General features: G+C 47.5%; 1 protein-coding gene and 1 long non-coding RNA gene across 3 annotated transcripts in view; one reads left to right on the forward strand and one right to left on the reverse strand.

Moving 5' to 3' along the window:
• Positions 1 to 230: 230 nt before the first annotated feature.
• On the forward strand, positions 231 to 16,542 carry LOC123390218. The gene is made up of 3 exons (XR_006604879.1): positions 231 to 1,122; positions 8,951 to 9,042; positions 16,280 to 16,542. It is a non-coding gene; the product is annotated as an uncharacterized LOC123390218 (long non-coding RNA).
• DPYSL5 (dihydropyrimidinase like 5) overlaps positions 16,504 to 20,595 on the reverse strand; it is a 93,528-nt gene continuing 89,436 nt past the window's right edge. For both annotated transcript variants that reach the window (XM_004765375.3, XM_004765376.3), the window contains exon 13: positions 16,504 to 19,567. In XM_004765375.3, the coding sequence (XP_004765432.1) occupies positions 19,482 to 19,567 (86 nt within the window). In that variant the 3' untranslated portion in view covers positions 16,504 to 19,481. The remainder of the gene's footprint in view (positions 19,568 to 20,595) is intronic.

Below are 20,595 nucleotides of genomic sequence, written 5' to 3' on the forward strand. Positions count from 1 at the left end.
AGGGAACGCTCTTACCTCGTCACCATGGCAACTGGGAACAGCCCCTTCCTTTTTCCTTAGCAACAGGGTAACAATTCCTCCACCCTGCCGAACTTATCGCAGAAGGAACAACCATTTACACCTGACTCCGTAGTAGCCAGAAGACGGATTCCTGTCTGCCTCAGGGCTGCTGCAAAGGAAAAACTGGAGCACATTTCTTCTCTTTCAGCAACACGAGAGCTAAGGCTGAGTATCTCCTCGCGGTTTATGGTTTTTAATCACAGCCCATTACTCTAATCTCCAAATTCCATTTTTTCCCTACCTGTGCTAAACATACCTTTTCATCTCCTACCAGGTCTATACCTTTACCCTTAAATTGAGCTAACAAAATCGTCTATACACATATCACTCGAGTTTTTATCAAGCTTATTGTCTCTCATCCAATGCATTTCTTGTTTCTTCATCTTGCCCATTAGCTGGTTGAGATTCTACCTTCTCTTAACTAGTTCCCTCCTCGATATGTTGTTCACTGATATTCCCAAATTCCCTATTTTATGGATCTCCCCAGTTCTTCTAGATCCCTCTTCTCCCTATCCACACCTACTGTCCTTATCCTTCAGTGCCCCACCTTTTTACCGTTTGAGGGTTAAAGAGGTAAATAGAAAAAAATTATTTGAGGGGTAAAAGGTAAATAGAAAAAAATTGTCATTCTTTCTCACTTTCTCTGACTGAGCTGCCTCCGAGTCCCAGTCAGGATTCTCTCTATGATCTTTACACATATTTAATCTTTAATACTACTGCTACTATTATAACTCTCTCACTCCCTTAGCTCTCCATCTAAATGTCAAAATCCTAGCCATCTATTATCTGAGACTCTGGAATTCTGTATTTCCCGAACCCTCGCCTAAAGCTAGTCTCCCTTCTACCCTATTCCAAATGCACCCATAGAGTAAATTTCCTCACTGGATACTGACCTCCTCCATGGCTCCTGTCACCCTCTGTAATCAGTGTAAGCTCATCACACCTTACCATTCTATCATCTGCTGACCCAGCTTGGACTAAGCCCTCTAGGTGAACATCACTGGATTCTGCTGGGCTTGTCGGCATATTGGAGATGCTGCATTCTCTTCGAATGACTCAGAAGTAAGAATTCATTCTTTTCCTTGTCTCCCTGTTTAGCTCCCAGATATTCCATCCCAGGATTATTGGTGTCAAAGGACTCCAACTGAATCCATTTTCTTGGGGGAGAGAGAGAAGGCAGCCCATCACAAATGGAGTAAGAAAAGAGAGTGCTGGGCGCCTGGGTGGCTCAGTGGGTTAAGCCGCTGCCTTCGGCTCAGGTCATGATCTCGGGGTCCTGGGATCGAGTCCCGCATCAGGCTGTCTGCTCAGCAGGAGCCTGCTTCCTCCTCTCTCTCTCTGCCTGCCTCTCTGCCTACTCGTGATCTCTGTCAAATAAATAAATAAAATCTTTAAAAAAAAAAAAAAAGAAAGAAAAGAGAGTGCTGAGTCAAGACCCTCTCCTCCTATCCAAGGTAGCTCTCAGAAAGGAGAGAGTTCCTTAGAGCAGATAATTCCCAGGACAAAGGGTTAGGAGAGTGAAAATCCAGGCTATACTTTTTCCTAGCCACAGAGTTGGAGAACGAAAACTGTCCCTAACTGTTTCCACAGGGCGTCTGGATGCTATAAAGACAAGGGAAAAATTCAGATTCAGTTTATTTTGCTTCCCCATTCTGAAGTTCCAGCTCAGGTCCATGGTTCTAGGTATAGACCTGGGTGGTGTAGACTGCCCTGAGTAATCCTGAGAAGAGATTATGTCCTTGGCTACACATGGGATAGAGGACCACTTTACAAAGAGTCCCAGCATACCCTTCACCCGGATTCTCCACGATAACATTTTGCCATGTGCTGGTTATCTATTGCTACAAAGCAAATCACTGCAACTTAGTGGTTTAAAACAATAACCATTTCGTCCTCTCCATTTCTGTGGGATGGGGATTCAAAGAGAGCTCAGCCGGGTGATTCTGGCTGAGGGTTTCTCTGCGAGTCGAATCAGATGGGTGGCAGCAGCTTAAACAGCAGGGGGCCAGCTAGACAACCAGCTCTCCTCTCCTCCTGCTTTCTCGCCACATGGTGCCTTCAGGGCCGTCGGACTACTTACATGGCAGCTGAAGTTTTCAAGGATGAGTATAATAGTGAATAAGTGAAATGATGCATTGCTTTTTTTTTTTTTAAAGATTTTATTTATTTGATAGAGAAAGACACAGTGAGAGAAGGATCACAGCAGAGGGAGTGGGAGAGAAGCAGGCTTCCGGTGGAGCAGGGAGCCCAATGCAGGGCTCGATCCCAAAACCCTGGGATCATGACCCGAGCCAAAGGCAGCCGCTTACCGACTGAGCCACCCAGGAGCACTGATGCATTGCTTTTTATAATCTGGCCGCAGATATCGCTTCTGACATAACCTTTTGTTTGGAAAAAAATCACAAAAGGCTACTTAAGATCAAGGAGAGGGAGCACAGACCCTACCTCTCAATGAGAAGAATGTCCAAGTCCTATAGTAAGAGCACATGGGTGGTAGAGACTGTTGAGGTCATCTTTGGAAAAGAAAATCTGCCACACCCTACACTCTGAGGACAACAACCCACATCCCATTCAATGCAGAATATATTCACCCCCTCCCCCAAGACCCCAAGTCTTATTCCATGACAGCACCAGCTTGCCGTTCAGGATCCCATCACCTAAATGAGATCCCTGTGTGGGTATCGCTCCTCAGGTCCAGTTCCTTGGGCATAGCTCCTTGAGTACCAATCGTCTTGATCTGAAGACTTGCAAAGTAAGGAAACACACATGTGCCTCATGTACTGCTAGCATACACTCGTGGCCTGGGCCTGGGATTATTTCTATGGGCGTTATCATCTCAAAAAGGAGAAAAGCAGAAGGCAAACACATCAGTTACAGTTCATGGCAATTCTGAAATTCAGCCAGGCAAATGTTGCCAGTTCCTGGTTTAGGGCTCAGACCCACTCCCATTTACTTACATTAGCATCGACATGGATCTTTTTCTCCTAATGCGTTATAATCGTGTCCTATGATGATTTGTTTTGATGTGCAATTTGTCACAGATTTGGCCAGTGGAAGAAATTCCAAGTTGGCTCTTGTGCCCTTTGGATTTGTTCTCATCATTCTTTGAACATTTCCTTGCTTTCTGACACAAGATGTTCTAGGCTCATCTTGTACCTTTCCTGCCCCACCCCTGGAAATGGCCATTCCCCAGGGAACCATGGGTCCTCCTGACTTTTTTATGTTCCTTTTTCCATTCTCCCTTGCTCCCTAAATCTGCCCTTAGACACTGGGCAGTGATTCCCTGGAATCCCATCTCGCTTTTCTCTCTCCTTCCTTTATATATACTCCCTGAGTGGCCTAATTTATTTTTGTGACTTCTGGGGCTGTATCTCCAACCCGGGTAGCTCTCCCAGCTGTCAGACCTATAAATCTAATTGCCTTCTAGATCTCTCCATCCCTAGGTTCCATAGGCACCTCAAATTCAGTGGGTTTAAATTAAACTTATTTACACTTCCCCCACCAAACCCACCCTTCTGATATTTCCTATTATTGTTAATGGCCTCACTAAGAAAAGCCCAAGGATGATTTTATCCCACATCTTTTCCCCAACTCCTTATCCCAGAATAGGTTTCCAATACTATCAATTCCACTTCTGAATGTCTTTCAGCTATGACCCTTCTTTATCCGCATCACCTTTACCATCTCTTGCCTGGGTGATTGCAGAGTCTCCCCCCTAGTGTCTCTCCTTCCAACTTCTCCTACCTCTGATCCATCCTCAACACCACTGCTGAAGGCTCTTTCTAGAAGAGCAATCTTACCACATACTTCTGCCTAAATCCCCATGGCTGCCCTTCTCAAACTGGCTGAGGCAACTTCTGGCCATGGGGAATTCATGTGAGGAAATGGAGGGGAGAAACTATAGAATGGCTTACATCTTCCCAGAGTTTAATTTTTATTTGGAGATTCAGTAAAAAAAAAAAAAAAAAAAAAAAAAATTAAAAATGTGAAGACCAATAGACATATGATGAATGAGAATACAAGAATCACATGATCTTATCTTATTTTTAAAAGATTTTATTTATTTGTTTGCTAGAGAGCACGTGTGCAGGAGTGTGCAAGACATGGGGGTGAGGGCAGAGGGAGAGGGAAAAGCAGAAAGCAGACTCCCCACTAAGCAGGGAGGCGCGCTGTTGCGCTCCATCCCAGGACCCTGGCCTCATGACCTAAGATGCACAAGTTCCATCCCACACCCCTGGGATCATGACCTGGGCGGAAGGCAGATGCTTAACTGACTGAGCCACCCAGGTGCCCCCAAGTATTTGAACTCAAGACACCTTCACCAGTGGCCAATTTAAGAAATGCTGGCTAGGATAAAAGGATAAAGTTCATTCTCCTCTACAGGACAAGCTGTATTAGAATCTCCTTTTATGCCTGCCAGCTTCATCATCTCTTGCCGTATACTTCAGCCACATAGAGCCAAGACTTGCAGTAAACCGAGCAAGGAGTTGTTCTTTGTGGCCAGGCCTGTGTGATGAGGTTCACCCTGCTTGGAGCCCCTCCTTTCTCTTTATTAGGCAAAGTCTTATTCTCCCAGACCAGCTTCAGCATCATCCCCTCTGGGACACTGGGACCTCCCCCAGAGAGCTGACCTGTTCTCCTTGGTACCAGCCACATTCTTCATCACGGCCCCGCCTCTCCCCTTATATTACCACGTTCTTCACTCCTTGCCCCACTGATGGTCCTCACGCCCAAGAACCGTGTTTTATTTACCTTTGTGTTCTTAGCAACTAACACAAAACTAAAAACAGCCAAACAAGCTAAAAACAATCTGACCCTTCTGCCCTTCTTCCAGGGTGACTGGGAAGCCAAGTGGTGGCGGGAATCTAAGGAAATGGGTTAACTGGGGCTGGTGGGGGGCTAGATGTCGGGGGGAACATGCAGGGCTTCTCTGCCAGGTGGTGAGGTGGGGGCAGGGAGTTGTGATGCTGGTAAATGTCACGAACAATACTCGTGATTCATTTGAAACTGGCTAGAAGTGGAACAGGCTCTCAAATGGGACCGATTCCCACATATAGGAAACCCTTGACATGCTTTTGAGATTTACAACTGTGTAAAGCAATATGTAAGTTTGCTGAGGGACGAATTCTAATCACATGCCGTGAAGCAGTTGAGTCCTTATCTAGAGAGTGACTAAGCCCTCAACCCTGGGGGAGTTGCATAAGCACTGGGGCTGATCTCCCTGGCTGCCTGACGCTGGGCCTTGGTTTTTCTTGTCTACTGCTGTGATGGTTCAATGAGATAATGTACGAAAAGTGGCTAGCAGTGCGACACACACAGTAAATACCCAAATAAATGGTAACTATGGGTAATAACCAAACTTCCACAAGGGTCACGAGGTCACCTAATCACCCCCTCAGTTACAACCTATTAAGTCATATAGAAGCCAATATGCAAATGTAGAATTTGCAAAGGTCTTAAGACAGACCTCCTGCAAACATTAGTGACGTGTTGTAGCCAGAATGAACAGGAACTCTAGACCAGTGGCTTCGATGGCAAGATGTTATCCTGCTTTTTGTGGAAAATGCCCACCATGATTAGGTTGGGATTCAAGGCTGGGATTCATTGGATTAACTTCCTAGAACCTCCCTGATTGCCTCCGGAGGTTGGTATCATTCTCATTTTCACAATAACAGCTGAGGTCCAGAGAGGTTAATGAACTTGCGTCAGATCACACAGCTAGTGAACATCAGAAGCGTGGTTTGAACCTAAAGTCAACCCCCAAACCCATACTTCTTTCATTACCCCATTGCTTCTTACACTTTCTGTACTATAATTATATATATTTTCCCCAAACTAATCTGTAAATGCAAGAGCCACACTTGCTTCCTTTTGGCATCTAACACATGCCTGGCACGTATTCCATAAGCATGCATGACATGGAAGGTGGAAAATGGTAGATAAACCTGGAGTTGTCAGATGAATAAATGCAAGATGCCTAGTTAAATTTGAATTTTAGTTAAACAACAAATACTTTTTCTAGTATAAGTATGCCACACACACTCCTTGAAACACATCCACATGAAGGAAAACCCGAAAACTATTTGTTATCTGAAATTCAAATTTAATTGAGCATCCTGTATTTTTATTTGCTAAATTTGGCAACCTTAACCTAAACCCTGAGATTGGCCCCAGGGGTCCTCCTGGCAGAGGGGCCGCTATGGCCTCTCACACTCAAGACTGACCTGATCCCCAGTTGCTCTGGGGACTGGGATAGAGGCCATGGTAACCTGCAGGGGTCTGCCTTACCTGTGCCCCTAGGTTTGGTCAGCTTGGCGCCTTTAAGAGGAAAAAGCAGCCACTGATGAACTTAGCGCGCCACCTGGAGGCCATTCGGGGTACTACTACCGTGGTCAGGGGTATTCCCGTGGACCCAGGATTTTAGGGAGCTGGTAAAGGCCAAACAAGGCAAGAGACAGGGTAGAAGGAGGCCAGTCTAGCCATGCAGAGGGCCAGGTGAAGATATACCTTCCTGGCATTTTCAGTTTATAGCTGCTACTCTGGCTGCCTAGGAACTGAAGGCACTTGCCCTCCAAAGGAGGTCATTGCTTGGAGATTCGCTTTCCCACCACCCTCTGCCTTTCCAGCTGTTCCTTGCTCCTCCCCAGGCTGCAGGTCATTGGGTTATGAGAAGAATCATAACCTCATTTTCGAGGCTTGGTGCCACGTTTTAAGAGTGTAAGCAGCATGGAGAAACTTCCATGGGAGGACAGTCGAGGAAAGGGAGCTGTTGGCTTAGCCATGGTTCTCAGCACACCTGAAAACTTTTTTTTAAGAGTTTGTAATTTTATTTTATTTATTTCTTTATATTTTTGAAGATTTTATTTATTTATTTGACAGAGAGAGGGAAGAAGAGCAGGGGGAGTGGGAGAAGGAAAAGTTGACTCCTCGCTGAGCAGGGAGCCTGATGCGGGGCTCAATCCGACGACTCTGGGATCATGACCTGAGCGGAAGGCAGACGCTTAACAACTGGGCCAGCTGGGTGCCACCCAGGCACCCCAGCACACCTGAAATCTTGTTATAAATGCACATTCTCAGGTCTCACACCAAACCTACTGAGTAAGAAACTCTGGGGGGAAGCCTGGCAAGTTGTGTTTAAATAAAGCCTCCAGATGATTCTGGCACAGGCTGATGTTTGAGAATAGAGGAAAGATGTGTGGGGAGACAGGGGAGAAGCCCACAAAAATGTGCAAATATGAATGAGGTGGCTATTTGTTCTGTGTGTCCCCAGAGAGAAAAGCTAGGGGAGAGGAGTACAAGTAGCAGAGAGAGAAAACTCATTTCTTTCTTTTTTTTTTTTTTTTTTTTAAGATTTTGCTTATTTATTTGACACACACAGACAGAGAGGGAATACAAGTAGGGGTAGTGGGAGAGGGAGAAGCAGGCTCCCACTGAGCAGGGAATCCTAACATGGGACTCGATCCCAGAACCGTAGAATCATGACCTGAGCTGAAGGCAGATGCTTAACCCACTGAGCCACCCAGGCACCCCAGAACTTGGTTTTACCTAAGGAGGTACTACTGAACAAATAGAACTTCTGGGGTATGTGATGTGTGCCTGGTAAAGGCACTGCTCTATCACTGGGCCTGATGGTCAATCAGGAATGTGGTAGAAATCTCCGCAGATTGTAACTTAGATGAGGGGAATCTCCAAACCGTGAGAATCCACCATGAATTATTGCATATCCTTTCTTTTATCAAGAGTGAGAGCAAAGCTTTCTGATTATTCTGCCATTTCTGACAATGGCTTCCAGCTAAGTCTTTACAGCACTCAGTTACTAAAGAGCAAATGTGGGGGCAAACGGTTTTTCTTGTTTCCTATTCGGGATTTTCTCAGGATGGTTCTGTCCGGACCTATTGTTCTCTAGGCTGCGGCACATCCGTTTTCTGGAGGTTTCCCTCTACCACCATTCCTTACCCTCTTACCTATGCAGAAATGCTATTTCCTCCATCCCATATTTTTCTATTTTTTGTTACTAGTTTAATATGTTGATGCACACCATCAGGGACATTCCCAAGACAGATTACAAGTAAAGTCAATCTTTTCAATCTTGCATGTCAGAAAGTGACTTTTCATTGACACTTGGTTGACAGATTGTTTGGGTATAGAAGTCCAGGATGGAAATATTTTTCCCTCAGAATGTGGAAAGCATGTGCCATGATCTTCCATCTCTTAATAGTTTCCTTGTTAAGTCATGTGACATTCAGTTTCCAATTCGTTGTATGCAACTAGTATTTCCTTCTCTTGCTAGCTGTCCAGGCATTATTTTCATTGTTTAGAAGTGTCACGATGATGTCTCTTCAATCTGGAAACTCATATCTTTCAGAAAACCTGGAAATTTTCTTCTATTATTTCTTCGATAAACTCCCTTTCTTAATGATTTTTCTGTATTCCTATTTCCGGAACTGGTGTTAGACTGATTGATTGTCTAATCTTCTTGCCTTTCCAGATTTTTTTTTTCCTGGTCTCTTTTTATAAGTCTATACTTTCTGGAAGATTCATAGAATTGGATTCTTTTCCAATTCTAAAGAATTCCAGATTCTAAAGAATTCCAAAAATTCTTGGAATTTTTCATTTACCCCTTGATTCATCTCATTTTCCTCTGAGATCTTTCCCCTTCCTGGGTTTTAAGAAGCCACCTTCCTTTACTGGCCATAAGGCAATTCCTGGAGAGGGTCTTAGTTTATTCCCAATGGATCAGAGAAAGCCTGTACTTTTGATTGTTAAGGAATTGGGATATGAGCATCACCAAGCCATCACCTGGTGAGGGCTTAACCTCCTTCCTTCCCACCTGCAGAGTCTCAGTAAATGACAAAACCTAATTTTCAATTCTGTCTTTTATTTCCTGCAGCATTTTAATATCAGTCATGGTGGGATCTGAAACAACATGGCCCTGGATAGTGGTCGCAGGGGGTTGCCGGATGAGGCCCGGGCGTACACGTGGTAAGACCCATTGATGGCTTACTCTGTAGGCATCTTTCTTACCTCCTTCTGCTGCCTGGGGCCGCTGTGCTTCAGCTCCACTCCTGGGGTGTTTTTATTTATTTATTTATCTATTTATTTATTTATTTTTTAAAGATTTTATTTATTTATTTGAGAGAGAGACAGTGAGAGAGAGCATGAGCGAGGAGAAGGTCAGAGAGCGAAGCAGACTCCCTATGGAGCTGGGAGCCTGATGTGGGACTTGATCCCGGGACTCCGGGATCATGACCTGAGCCGAAGGCAGTCGTCCAACCAACTGAGCCACCCAGGCGTCCCCCCTGGGGTGTTTTTAGTTAAAAAACTTTGCCATACAAGGTAAACATCATAAACGAAGTTACTTCTTCCCTTTTCTTGAAATTTTCTCACATGATTTTTAAAAAACGATTGAATATCCTCTTTTCACCCTTAGGCTAGACCAGGGTTTCTTAAGTTTGGTGCTAGTGACATTTTGGGTTGGACAATTCTTTATAGTGGGGGCCTGTTCTGTGCACTGTAGGATATTTAGCAATATCCCTGACCTCTACCCACTGGAATCTCTCACCTGCCCTGTTTTGACAAACCCAAAATGGTGTCCAGACATGGCCAGATGTCTCCTGGGGGACGAAATCGCCCCTGGTTGACAACCACTGAGCTGCGCTGACTTAATGGGTTACTTCAGCCAAGCTTGGAAGGGAGACCTGCCCCTGCTCAGATCATGTTAAACCATTATACACCCCAAACTACCCAATCTGTTTAACAGCAGAGATGCCCCAAAGTTCATTTTGTCTTGATGGCTCCTGCGATCATGATGCCCGGTGAAGGTGTGATGGCTATGAAAAGGGGAGTTTCACAAAGAAGGGCCAAATCCTTGCATAGCTCTCCACCCAGCTACCCGGGAGAAATTATAAAACCATATTATGGACATCAAGTAAAAACTATAAAGTGCTCCCAAGGTATAAGCTTAAGCCCTCACAACCTAGATAAGGGACAGGCCCTGACTGTCCAACAGCCCACAGTGGGAAAAATATAACTCTAAAAGTTTGGCTATTGGAAAAGTGAGTGAATAGCCTTTAGCACCCTCATGTGTGGTGCTTTGTCCTAAAACCCTCTTGATAGAGCTTCCAGAACTCTCTTTCTGTGGGGATCTGGAAATTCTGCTATTATACAGCTGAGTCTCTAGGGGTCCGGCCACTGACATCTCCTTTCCTTCGGGGCTCGAAGGGCCAGTGGTCCTCCTGGAAGACGTTGTTCCCCAGCAACTTCTGGTCCCACAGCAGTAAAGGCATCAAAGACTAACAGCGGATGTCCAGTTCACTGGAAGGGGCTGCCCCACTACCTTGAAACTTGGTGTCTTTTGGAACTGATCAAAAGGAAACAACTCCCCTCAAGGTAAGGGGACTGAAAAGCTTTAGAGGACAGTTTAAAACCAAGAATTTTAGTAAAGCAAGAGGCACTGAGTAGCCGACAAAATTTAAACATGCATCAAGGCAAGCAATTGTTTTCCATTTTGAGGTGATCTTTAATTTACAGGTGGAAAATCTGTTTCCTCCCAAAGGGGCTTGGAGGGTTGTAATTCACATAACATGTTGTCAGAAAGAAAAATTGTGTTCAGAAATCTCAGGGTCTCAAGAACCATCATTTACTTCTAATAGCAAAAATGTGAAGAATTTGCATTTCCAGGAAAATATTCAATGCATTTGTATGATTCGAGCCAGAAAAGCAATAGGACAGCGTGCCTGTAATTGAGTAAAGCTAAAAACTATGAAAATTAAGATGTTTTTAAACCAAATTTTTAGCATAGTCTTAAGCTCAAAAAGAAAAATTCCTCATAAGAACAGGTCATAGGGCAAAGAAGAAAAGGCAAAGACTTTTCCAGAAAGTTGGTAGCTGACCCAGTGATTTCCACTCCCTTCGTTGGTAAGAGGATCATTTCTAACTCTTACTGCTGTTTTAAAATGCAATTTCAAGGGGTGCCTGGGTGGCTCAGTCGTTAAGTGTCTGCCTTCAGCTCAGGTCATGATCCCAGGGTCCTGGGATTTTGTAGGCATTTGCTAAATGCCTGGGATCAAGCCCTGCATCGAGCCCTGCATCGAGCCCTCAGCAGGAAGCCTGCTTCTCCCTCTCCTGCTCCCTCTGCTTGTGCTCCCTCTCTCTGTTAAATAAATAAATAAAATCTTTTTAAAAGTGCGGTTTCAAATTTGGGAATTCAGGATTAACTGCCTCTCAGATTTAAAAGGCGTTTAAAACATACTGTATAATGTTTCAGCTGGGAAATTCAATGAGTTCATTTTTTAAAAATGTAATTTTGCTTCCCCACCCCTTGAGGTGATAATCTACAATGCGAAATCAGGGATTTTGAATATGGCATAACTGATTTCAGCATGAATTTGAATTTTTTCTCTAAAATGAAATAGCTAAAGCATTTTTGTAAATATGATGTGAGACACCCAGTTTTGATAGTAATGAAAGATATTAAGACTGAAATGTGCTACAAGTGGAAAAACATCTTTTACCAATTCATTTGCTAAAACTCAGAGAATCCAGGGGCGCCCGGGTGGCTCCGCCTCTGCCTTCAGCTCAGGTCATGATCCTAGGGTCCTGGGATGGAGCCCTACATTGGACTCTCTGCTCAGCAGGGAGCCTGCTTCCTCCTCTCTCTCTCTGCCTGCCTCTCTGCCTTGTGATCTGTCAAATAAATAAATAAAATCTTAAAAAAAAAATGTGTGTGTGTGTGTGTGCGTGCATGCAATTGTGTGTGTGTAAATGTCTACATTTTGGCACAGGAGTCAAGAGTTCAGATAAAACCTCAAGACCTCAAGAGCTTGTGTTTAAGGTGAATATTTCTTGCTAATTGTGTGCCGTTCTAAGACACCAGTGTCTTCTGGATCTCCCAGAGTCAAATTAAAGACTGCAACTGATACTGAATAAAAAAGAAGTCACAGCTAGGAGAGTCATTTAGCAAATGCCTACAAAATTTAGTATAATATAGTGCGACATATGTATTTAGTTGCTTAAGAAAGTTGCATTTTTTAAAAAGATTTACTTATTTATGTGTGACAGAGAGAATGTGTGTGCACAATCACGGGGAGTGGCGGGGAGAGGCAGAGGGAGAAGCAGGCTCTCTGCTGAGCAGGAAGCTGGATTCGGGACTCAATCCTAGGGCTCTGGGATCATGACCTGAGCCAAAGTCAGATGCTTACCTGGCTGAGCCACCAAGGCACACCCGAAAGATGCATTTTATAAAATGAGGAGCTTGGAGGTCTTAAAAGGGAATGGTGTACCTTTAAAAGGCGAAGCCAAACTTTATGCTGGTGATGGAGGTCAACACCAATAGTAATAAATCATGCTGATAGTACTGTCTTCCATAGGATGTGGTAAAAAAACAACGCAATTTATTTCTGTGGTCTTTCTCCTAAAAACCCTTAATACCAGACTAACCATTTATTTGAGAAAAACAGCAGACCAATTCTAATGGAGGAGCATTCTACAAAACACTTCGACCAATACTCCACAAAACTATCGAGATCATCAAAAACAAGGAAAGCCTGAGAAAATGTCACAGCCAAAAGGAGCCCAAAGAGGCGGGACAGCTGAATGTATTGTGGTGTCCTGGATGGGGTTTTGAAACAGAATACGGACAATAGATAAAAACTAAGGAAATCTGAATAAAATATGGGTTGTTTTTTTTTAAAGATTTTATTTATTTATTTGAGAGAGAGTGTGTGCACTGGGGGTGGGGAGGGGCAGAAGGGGAGAGAGAAGCAGACTCCCCGCTGAGCGGGAAGACACCTTGGGGCTCCATACTAGGACTCCAGGATCATGACAGAAGTCGATGGAAGATACCTAGCCAACTGAACCACCCAGATGCCCCGAAATTTATGGGTTTTAGTGAATGAGAATGCATCAATATTGGTTCATTAATTGTAACAAAAGTGCCACGTGAATGTGAAATGTTGGTAGGGAAAGCTGTGTGGAGGGTATGCAGGAACTCTCTGTACTATCTTTTCAATTTTTCTGCAAATCAAAAACCGTTCTAAAAAAAATGAAGTCTATTTTTAAAAGATAGCTCTGCAAGGCTAGAATTTGTTAAGTTAAAACGTAAGGAAATCTTAAAATACAAAGGATCTAATGTATTCCAAAAAATGTGAAAGGAGGCAGAATTCATTTGGCTGGAACCTACATGGAAATCTCACACTAATAACTCTGTGGTTGGTGTAGATGGACCGGAGAGAGGTAAAGTGAAAATCTGGAACATCACTTTGGAAATCTGAGCCACGTGAGTGGGGCGAGGAAGTAGGCCCCCCTCCCATCCTCTTAGGAGCCAGGACTTCCAGCCAAAGCCCAGTGAGAACTTAGATTTGGCACAAGGATACAATTGAGAAAAGGAAGATTTAATGAACCCAAACCATAGCATTGACAATTTTGTGTTGAGAGAATCTGTACATATTAGGTATTTTGCATACTTGTTAAAAAAAAAATGGGGGCCTGTTAAGAGTACCTCATAACTAAAACGTATACCTTAAGATTTAGGACTTTGCGAGATGAAATCTGTTTATGTTTGGCAGTGAAACATCTAATGAACCTCTAAGCTCACATATTTATGGGCTTCATTGATTAGATTGGCAATAATCATTTAGCACTTAGATTCTTTTTTTTTTTTTTTTTAAGATTTTATTTATTTATTTGACAGACAGAGATCACAAGTAGGCAGAGAGGCAGGCAGAGAGACAGAAAGAGAGAGAGGGAGGAAGAGAAGCAGTCTCCCTGCTGAGCAGGGAGCCCAATGTGGGGCTCCATCCCAGGACCCTGGGATCATGACCTGAGCTGAAGGCAGAGGCTTTAACTCACTGAGCCACCCAGGCACCCCTAGCACTTAGATTCTTAAAAGGAAGTAGAATTTCAAAGGTAGTTAGAAATGTTGTAAAGTGTTCAATTAAGGGGATCAATAGGATCAAAGTCTCTTTTAAAATAAATGGTAGGGGTGCCTGGGTGGTTCAGTCATTAAGAATCTACCTTCAGCTCAGGTCATGATCACGGGGTCCCGGGATGGAGTGCCATGTTGGGCTCCCTGCTCAGTGGGAAGTCTGCTTCCCCCTCTCCCACTCCCCCTGCTGTGTTCCCTCTCTCGCTGTCTGTCTCTGTCATATAAATAAATAAAATTTTTAAAAAAATGGTAAAAGTTGATAGTCTGGCCATTTTTAATGGAACAGAAAATTTATAAGCTAAAGAGTTTAGGGAAGTGTCCCTGACCTTCACCACTGAGATGTATCCACAGCCACTGAGACCTCCTGAAACCTCCCAGAGCTGTGAAGACTCAGGGCTTGTCGCAAGATACCCTTGTCCCCACTCGCTGCGGAAGAACCCATTTTCCCCACCTCCCATGATGCCCTGCCCCTCATCCTTTAGCAGTGGGAAACTTTTTACCTCCGGGACAAGCATATGAATGGCCAGGCAAATACACAGGCCTATATGAGGTGGCCGTACGATTTACTGCCCAAAGCATGACATATGTGAAAGGCGGGGGGCATGACTCATAATTATTCTGAAGCAATAGACTTAACCCAGAACTGTCCTGGGACAACCAGGACAAGATCCCTGCAGGTATAAATGTGTGGTTCATAAATAATCCAGGGGAGGAAATGAAGAAATGGGCTTTCATTGTTAAGACGGTTATCAAGTCTCAACAGAATGTTAGATCCTTTCATGTTTTAGTGGGGAAGGACTAAACCCCTTTCAAACATGTTATCAGCAACACTATCAAATCATCTTTTATTAATCTAGTAATATAACGTCTTCCCTCCCTGTGTATCATGAGCTTTGTTCTTTATACCTGGGGTGTCATGAGATTCTCCTGTCTCCACCAACTGCAAGACAACTCTTAGTGTTAGGTTATACTTTTGCAAAAACGTCCTCCTGGGGGCACCTGGGTGGCTCAGGCCCTTAAATGGTTGCCTTTGGCTCAGGTCATGATCCTGGGGTCCAGGATGAAGCCCCACATCAGGCTCCCTGCTCAGCAGTGAGTTTGCTTCTCCCTTTCCCTCTGCCCCTCCCCTGCTTGCGCTTGACTCTTTCCCTCTCTTTCTAAATCTTAAAAAAAAAAAAAAAAAAAAAAAAATTCTTCCTGTAGTTCTGAGTAAAGAGACTTGAAAGTGAAATTTGCCTAGTGGCTGGCTGCATAGTCCTATAAATGGTCTTAATAGGTTGCCTTATTTTAAAGTCTGTGGTCTTTTATTTTCTCACAACTACATACACACAAAGGCCTGTTGTGTCTTTCTGGGTAGCTTTTATTTTTTTTCTCTATCAACCACCCCATACGGTACACATGGCCTGGCAAACATATGGCCACGTTATTTCTCATCCAAAGGCTTGAAGCCGTGGATTTTTGGCAGTTGATCAAATTCTGGTGTGTTCTCACGTTATGGGAAATCAGGGTAACAGACACTTTGGCCCAGTGCCATCCCAGGAACTCGGCATCCTTCGCAAGCCAGGTAGTAGTGTTTCCGTCTGGCTCAGAGAGCCCCTGGCCCCCCACCCTGCCCTGGAACTAGCACATACAGCTCATTTCATGAAAACCAAGTGCTTTGCCCCAAATGCAGCACCCCAGGTGTTACTTTCAGTCATGGCCTTATTTGCAGGCTTGTTTATTTGGTGAAAGCTGGGAAAATTCCCTTGCCGCCAACAATTTTATACATTTGCCTAAAATTCCCTCATCAGGGCTTTGATCTTTAGGGGCTAAGAAATAAGTACAAGTGACCCTGTAGTACTTGGAAACAACAATTTCACTCTTTGGTGTGGGAGAGTTTGACCCAGTAATCCCTTCCAATGTCGGGCTGAGATCTAGAGAGAAGGCAGTCCTGGTGCAAGTGGAAGGGGTTGGAGGGTCCAGTAGACCAATCCAAAACGGGGGGGCGGGTAGTGGTTCTGGAGAACCAGAGAGCAGCCTGAAGGTCCTGCAAAGACACACTGGCCTTGCGACAGCCCTCCATCCTGCGATCTTGTGAGGCCACAGCTCCATCGGCCAAGAGTTCCATTGTGTGAAGAGGGGTCTATGGGTTTCCAAAATGGTAGCCAAGAACAGAGAACAAAGGGTAAGTGGGGAAAGCCCCTTTCCCCTCACCTTTTGTAAGTAATGCTTTCCCCCAGTTACCCCTGTTTCTGTTAACTCAGCAACCTTGTCCTGGTTATCTGACCCTAAAAGCCTTGGTTTTGCTCCCACCAGGAGGAGGACAAAGCCCTGAGTGCTGGGCACAGAGGCTCCCACCTCTCAGCTGTTTTTCTCTGCAGACTCCGCTCTGACCTCCCGGCGAGAGGCTACCTGCCACCCAGCACGAGTGAAGAACTACAGCGGAGTTTTCTTAGCAACCTAAGCCTCGCCCCTGGGACGGGGGAGGAGGGTCCCCTGCCAGACTCCCTCTTCTTTGAAGAAACACAACCGAGACCAAGTGAGAAGTAGCTACAGTTTAATACAAACCTGCACCAGAACACAATGTGTCGGGCTGTTTTGTCTTTGCCTCAAACAGGTGGCCAAAGCACAGGACCATGTGTCGTCTTGGGGTTGACACGGTCGTAGCACCATGACATTTACAGAGTGAGAAGTCACTTGGGTGCTGGAGGCCCCGACCCGACCCCAGGCCGTGCCTGCCGCCCGGGCAGCTGGAGGGGTTTGGGTTTTCGCGTGCTTCTGTGGTTTCTGGGTGAGTACTGGAAAAGCCCTCCTCACGGCATTGGCTTGACAGAGACCTACTGTGGACTCCTAGCACTACACACACGCACACACACGCACACACGGGAGCACAATTGTCTGGTAACTTAATCCCACAAACCTAGAGAGCAGCTAAGGCAAGAACAACAGTATTTATTCAGCAAGTACAAGACCAGTTTGAGAGCTGCATTCAGTGCAACCGAAGACCCTTGGCATTCCAACCAGGAGCAGTGGGGCCGCAGATGGAGCTCGCTGGAGCTCTGCATGGGGGCAAGGAGTGGGCCTGCGGAGGGGAGGGGGCTGACCGTTCCTTTGGTCCCTTGAACCTCCTTCTGATTTTCATCTAGAAGCTCCTGGGCAAGGGCGGGGTCTGTGGAAGGATCGGGGGGTATATGTGTGTGTGTGTATGTGGCGGTGGGGGGTGGAAGATGAACTGGAAGGCTTCTGGGGGACCGCTCCAAGATGCGGTCTCCCAGAGCCATCCCATGGACCATGCATCACTCGGGCGGAGGCACTCAGAGAAGGTAAAGCTTTCTTAGCCCAAGCAAGGATGCTGTGCCCGCTGGCTGCCACCACTGCTCGGCTCTTTGGCATCTGCCCAAGGCCCATGACCCAGCAAAGGGCTGGGATGAAAATGATGATGTACACTGTACCGAGGGGTCAGTGTCACGGCTTCCGAGGCCCAGATCCCTACCTACTGTCCCTGTGGTTGCCCCCCGCCCCACGAGTGCCTTTGCTGCCTCGGCTCCCCGGAGTACCGTCTCCTTTCAGCTCCTCAGTGAGAAAGACGAGCAAGAAGGGAGGATGTGGCGGCAGCTCAAGCCCCGCGGCAAGCCCCCAACATTTAACAGGTTCTGGGTCCGACTGAACACGTGTTATCGGGTTTATAAGAAAGTCGATCTACCTGTGCAAAACAGAATTCTGCAAAACAGAATGCCTACCAAGGGAGTTAAGTCTTCTGGATGGTTCCATTCCCAGGTGGGATCTACAAGAGACGCCACCCAACTCTTCCTTTCCACAGCGGGGGTAGACAGCCAAGCTCTTAAGGGTCGGCATGGACACTCGTGGGGTCAGAAGGCCTGAACTTTCTGGGCCTCGTCTGTGAAGTGGGGAGAACAACACGTGTTCTGCAGTCATGCGGGGCACTGGAGAACTCAGATACGGAAGTGCTTTGAAAGCATGTGAAGCAGTGAAGACATGGGCAGGGTAGACCACTAGCGTGAGGCTCCAGCGCAAGCCCGGGGTGCGCAAAGCGAATGTGCAACATGAAATCACCTCCCTGACCGGAGGGCGAGGCTTAAGAAGGGCGGGTGGCTGGGATGCCCCCGGCTCACTCGGGGTGGATGGAGATCACCCCGCCTCTAGCGTTTCCTTGGAAACCTCCCCTCGCTTCCGAGGCAGGGAGAGCCCAACCAGTTGTGGGAGGAGATGGAGGCCACGAGCAGGGGACAGGGAGGTGCGGACCCCAGGAGGCCACAGCACCCGTGCAGCAATGTGGGTTTTCGGCCTGGCCTCCTTCCCTGGCATCTAGCCCGCTCACTCCGGAGTCCCGCTCTCCCTCTCTTAGCAGGCATGAGGCCTCTTGCCAATCACACGGGAGGAGCGGCTGGGCCTCGGTCAGGCGGGGGGAGTTTACGGGAAACAGGGTGTTTGGGGGTGTGAATGCTGGGAGAGGCCGGAGCCAGAGATGGGAAGGCTGACTCTTGCTCCCGGAGATCCCCAGGCCTGGCGTACCAGGCGCCGCCTCAGAATGTAGGAAACTACCCCAGGAGAGGAGGGGACAGGAGGAGAGCCTGGGACAGGACCGCGGCAGCCCGGAAGATTCCAGGCGGGGGAGAAGAAGGGCCCGTGAGTCCAGCACCCCACCCCACTCCTGGTCTGTGCCCTAGGCTGTCTGGTCGGCGTCGAGTGCAGCGTCTCTTAGGTCCACATCTACTCCTGTTTCTATGCTATGCTAGTGACACGAAGCACCGTTATTGTTCACAGGGTGCACAAACAAGTCAAACCAAACCACTGCGCAAACCAAACGTGCAAAACAAAATCATGTACACGCGCCTGGCACCAGCCCTGTGCCCCGCCCAGCGAGCCCCTCGGGGCCCGTGCGCCCCCCGCACCCGAGGCTGGGGTGGGAGGAGGAAGAAGCTGGCCAAGGGTGCGGTGTCCCTGCCACACCCACACAGGGGCCAGCGCAGAGTCAGGAGAAACAGGACACCCTGGGCATGGCTGGGAAGCCAACACCTGTCTGACTTGGGAGAAGTGACCTCAGGGCCTCCTTAGGGGGAGGGGGTCCTCTTCCTCCACCACACATCTGCTAAAGTGCTCCGGACAGCTGGCAGGTGGGCCAGGGGGCGGGGCACTCAAGGCTGGGCTTTCCCAAGGCCAGCAGGTGGAGGCGGGTGTGAGAGGAGGGGCTGGGCAGGGCTCTATGCATCGGGCTCTGTGCATAGTGTGGGTTTGCTGGGCCCCCAAAAGCCTGCCGGGGCCAAGGCAGGAAAGGACTGCAGCGGGAGGAACACATCTCAAAGTGCCTGTTAGGGGTTGGCTCGAAGCACAGTGAATCACGTGTCAGACATGGGGAGGGGCCCCCCCCCGGGTCCCGTGGCCCCCCTCAGGTGGTGCGCCACCCAGCCCAGCCTCTCCCGCCCGCTACAGCCGTGGCCGGAGGGTGTGCGGGCTGGTGGCAGCGGTGCGTCCTCACGTGGGGGGCTGGTCAGTGCCTTTACCAAATGCCGCTTGACCTGCCTCCAGGGGGAGCGAGGATCCGAGCAGAAGCTCGCTTTGGAACATGGTCATCGATTTGAGAACCTGTGGGGAAGGACATAGAGGGTGAGCTTTTGGGGGGCTCTCGTCTGGGCTGTAAAGGCACAGCCACCATCTAGCGGGGGGAGCTGGTAAGCCCTCTGTGGGTGTGATCTAACTGAACCCTCACAGCTCTATCCCATTTTCCAGATGAGGAAATCGAGGCTCAGGGAAGTCAAAGAGTGGCTGGCCCAGGGTTGCAGTGTGTGTCAGCGGTAGAGCCTGGATTTCAACCCGGGGCTTCCTGCTTCAGGGCCTCTGTGCTGAACTGCCCTACTATGCTCTAGCCTGAGCATGTGGGCTCTCGTGGTACACACATACCACAGACCACGAATCAGCCCATCAGCATGTGGACCTTTGCAGACATGCCTCACTGAGTAAGACAGGGAGAAGGCTGGGCATTCCATTGTTCTGGAAAATCAAAGAACCATACCCCAAAGGCCCAGCATCTTGAAATCCCAAGACTTAGAAAAAGAGGCTTGGTGTCTCGGGGAGGGAGTGGGACATTCTTCAGTCCCGCCCATCCAGAACAGACAAGGTTGGGAGGAAGGAAAGTGAGAGGACGCCTGCTGTTTGCTGAATCTGAGAGGGGTGGTGCCTGAGATGTGCTGGGAGCAGAAGCCACTGGTCAGCGGGCCCACAGCTCTGGGCGCCCTGAGGCTTCCGGTGGGGCTGGCTGCTGTGGGAAGGGCCGTGCCCAGGCAGCGGTGGGAACCGACGGCTCCCGGGACGGCACTCTACACCGCAGATATGGTGCGGACTCCCAGCACACGTCTTGTCACTGGTGCAAGCAGCCATGGCCCTCAGGGTGGGCAACACGACTGGCTCTGAGGATGGAGAGGACCCCCCCTCCCCCAGACTACAAGGCCCTCAGAACAGGAAGCATATGTCCTTTGACCTGAGCTGCCCCCAGCACATGGGGGGCACAGGGGAAGCTCAGCGGGCAGCCCCTCCCCCTCAGTACCCCTCGGCCCCTAGGATTAGGAGAGCCTGTAGGTGCCGATAAATGCCACGCCCTGTGTGGAAAGTTCTGG

Source organism: Mustela putorius, unplaced genomic scaffold, assembly GCF_011764305.1.
Source record: "Mustela putorius furo isolate JIRA1106 unplaced genomic scaffold, ASM1176430v1.1 tig00537293_pilon_pilon_pilon, whole genome shotgun sequence".
Taxonomy (NCBI): domain Eukaryota; kingdom Metazoa; phylum Chordata; class Mammalia; order Carnivora; family Mustelidae; genus Mustela; species Mustela putorius.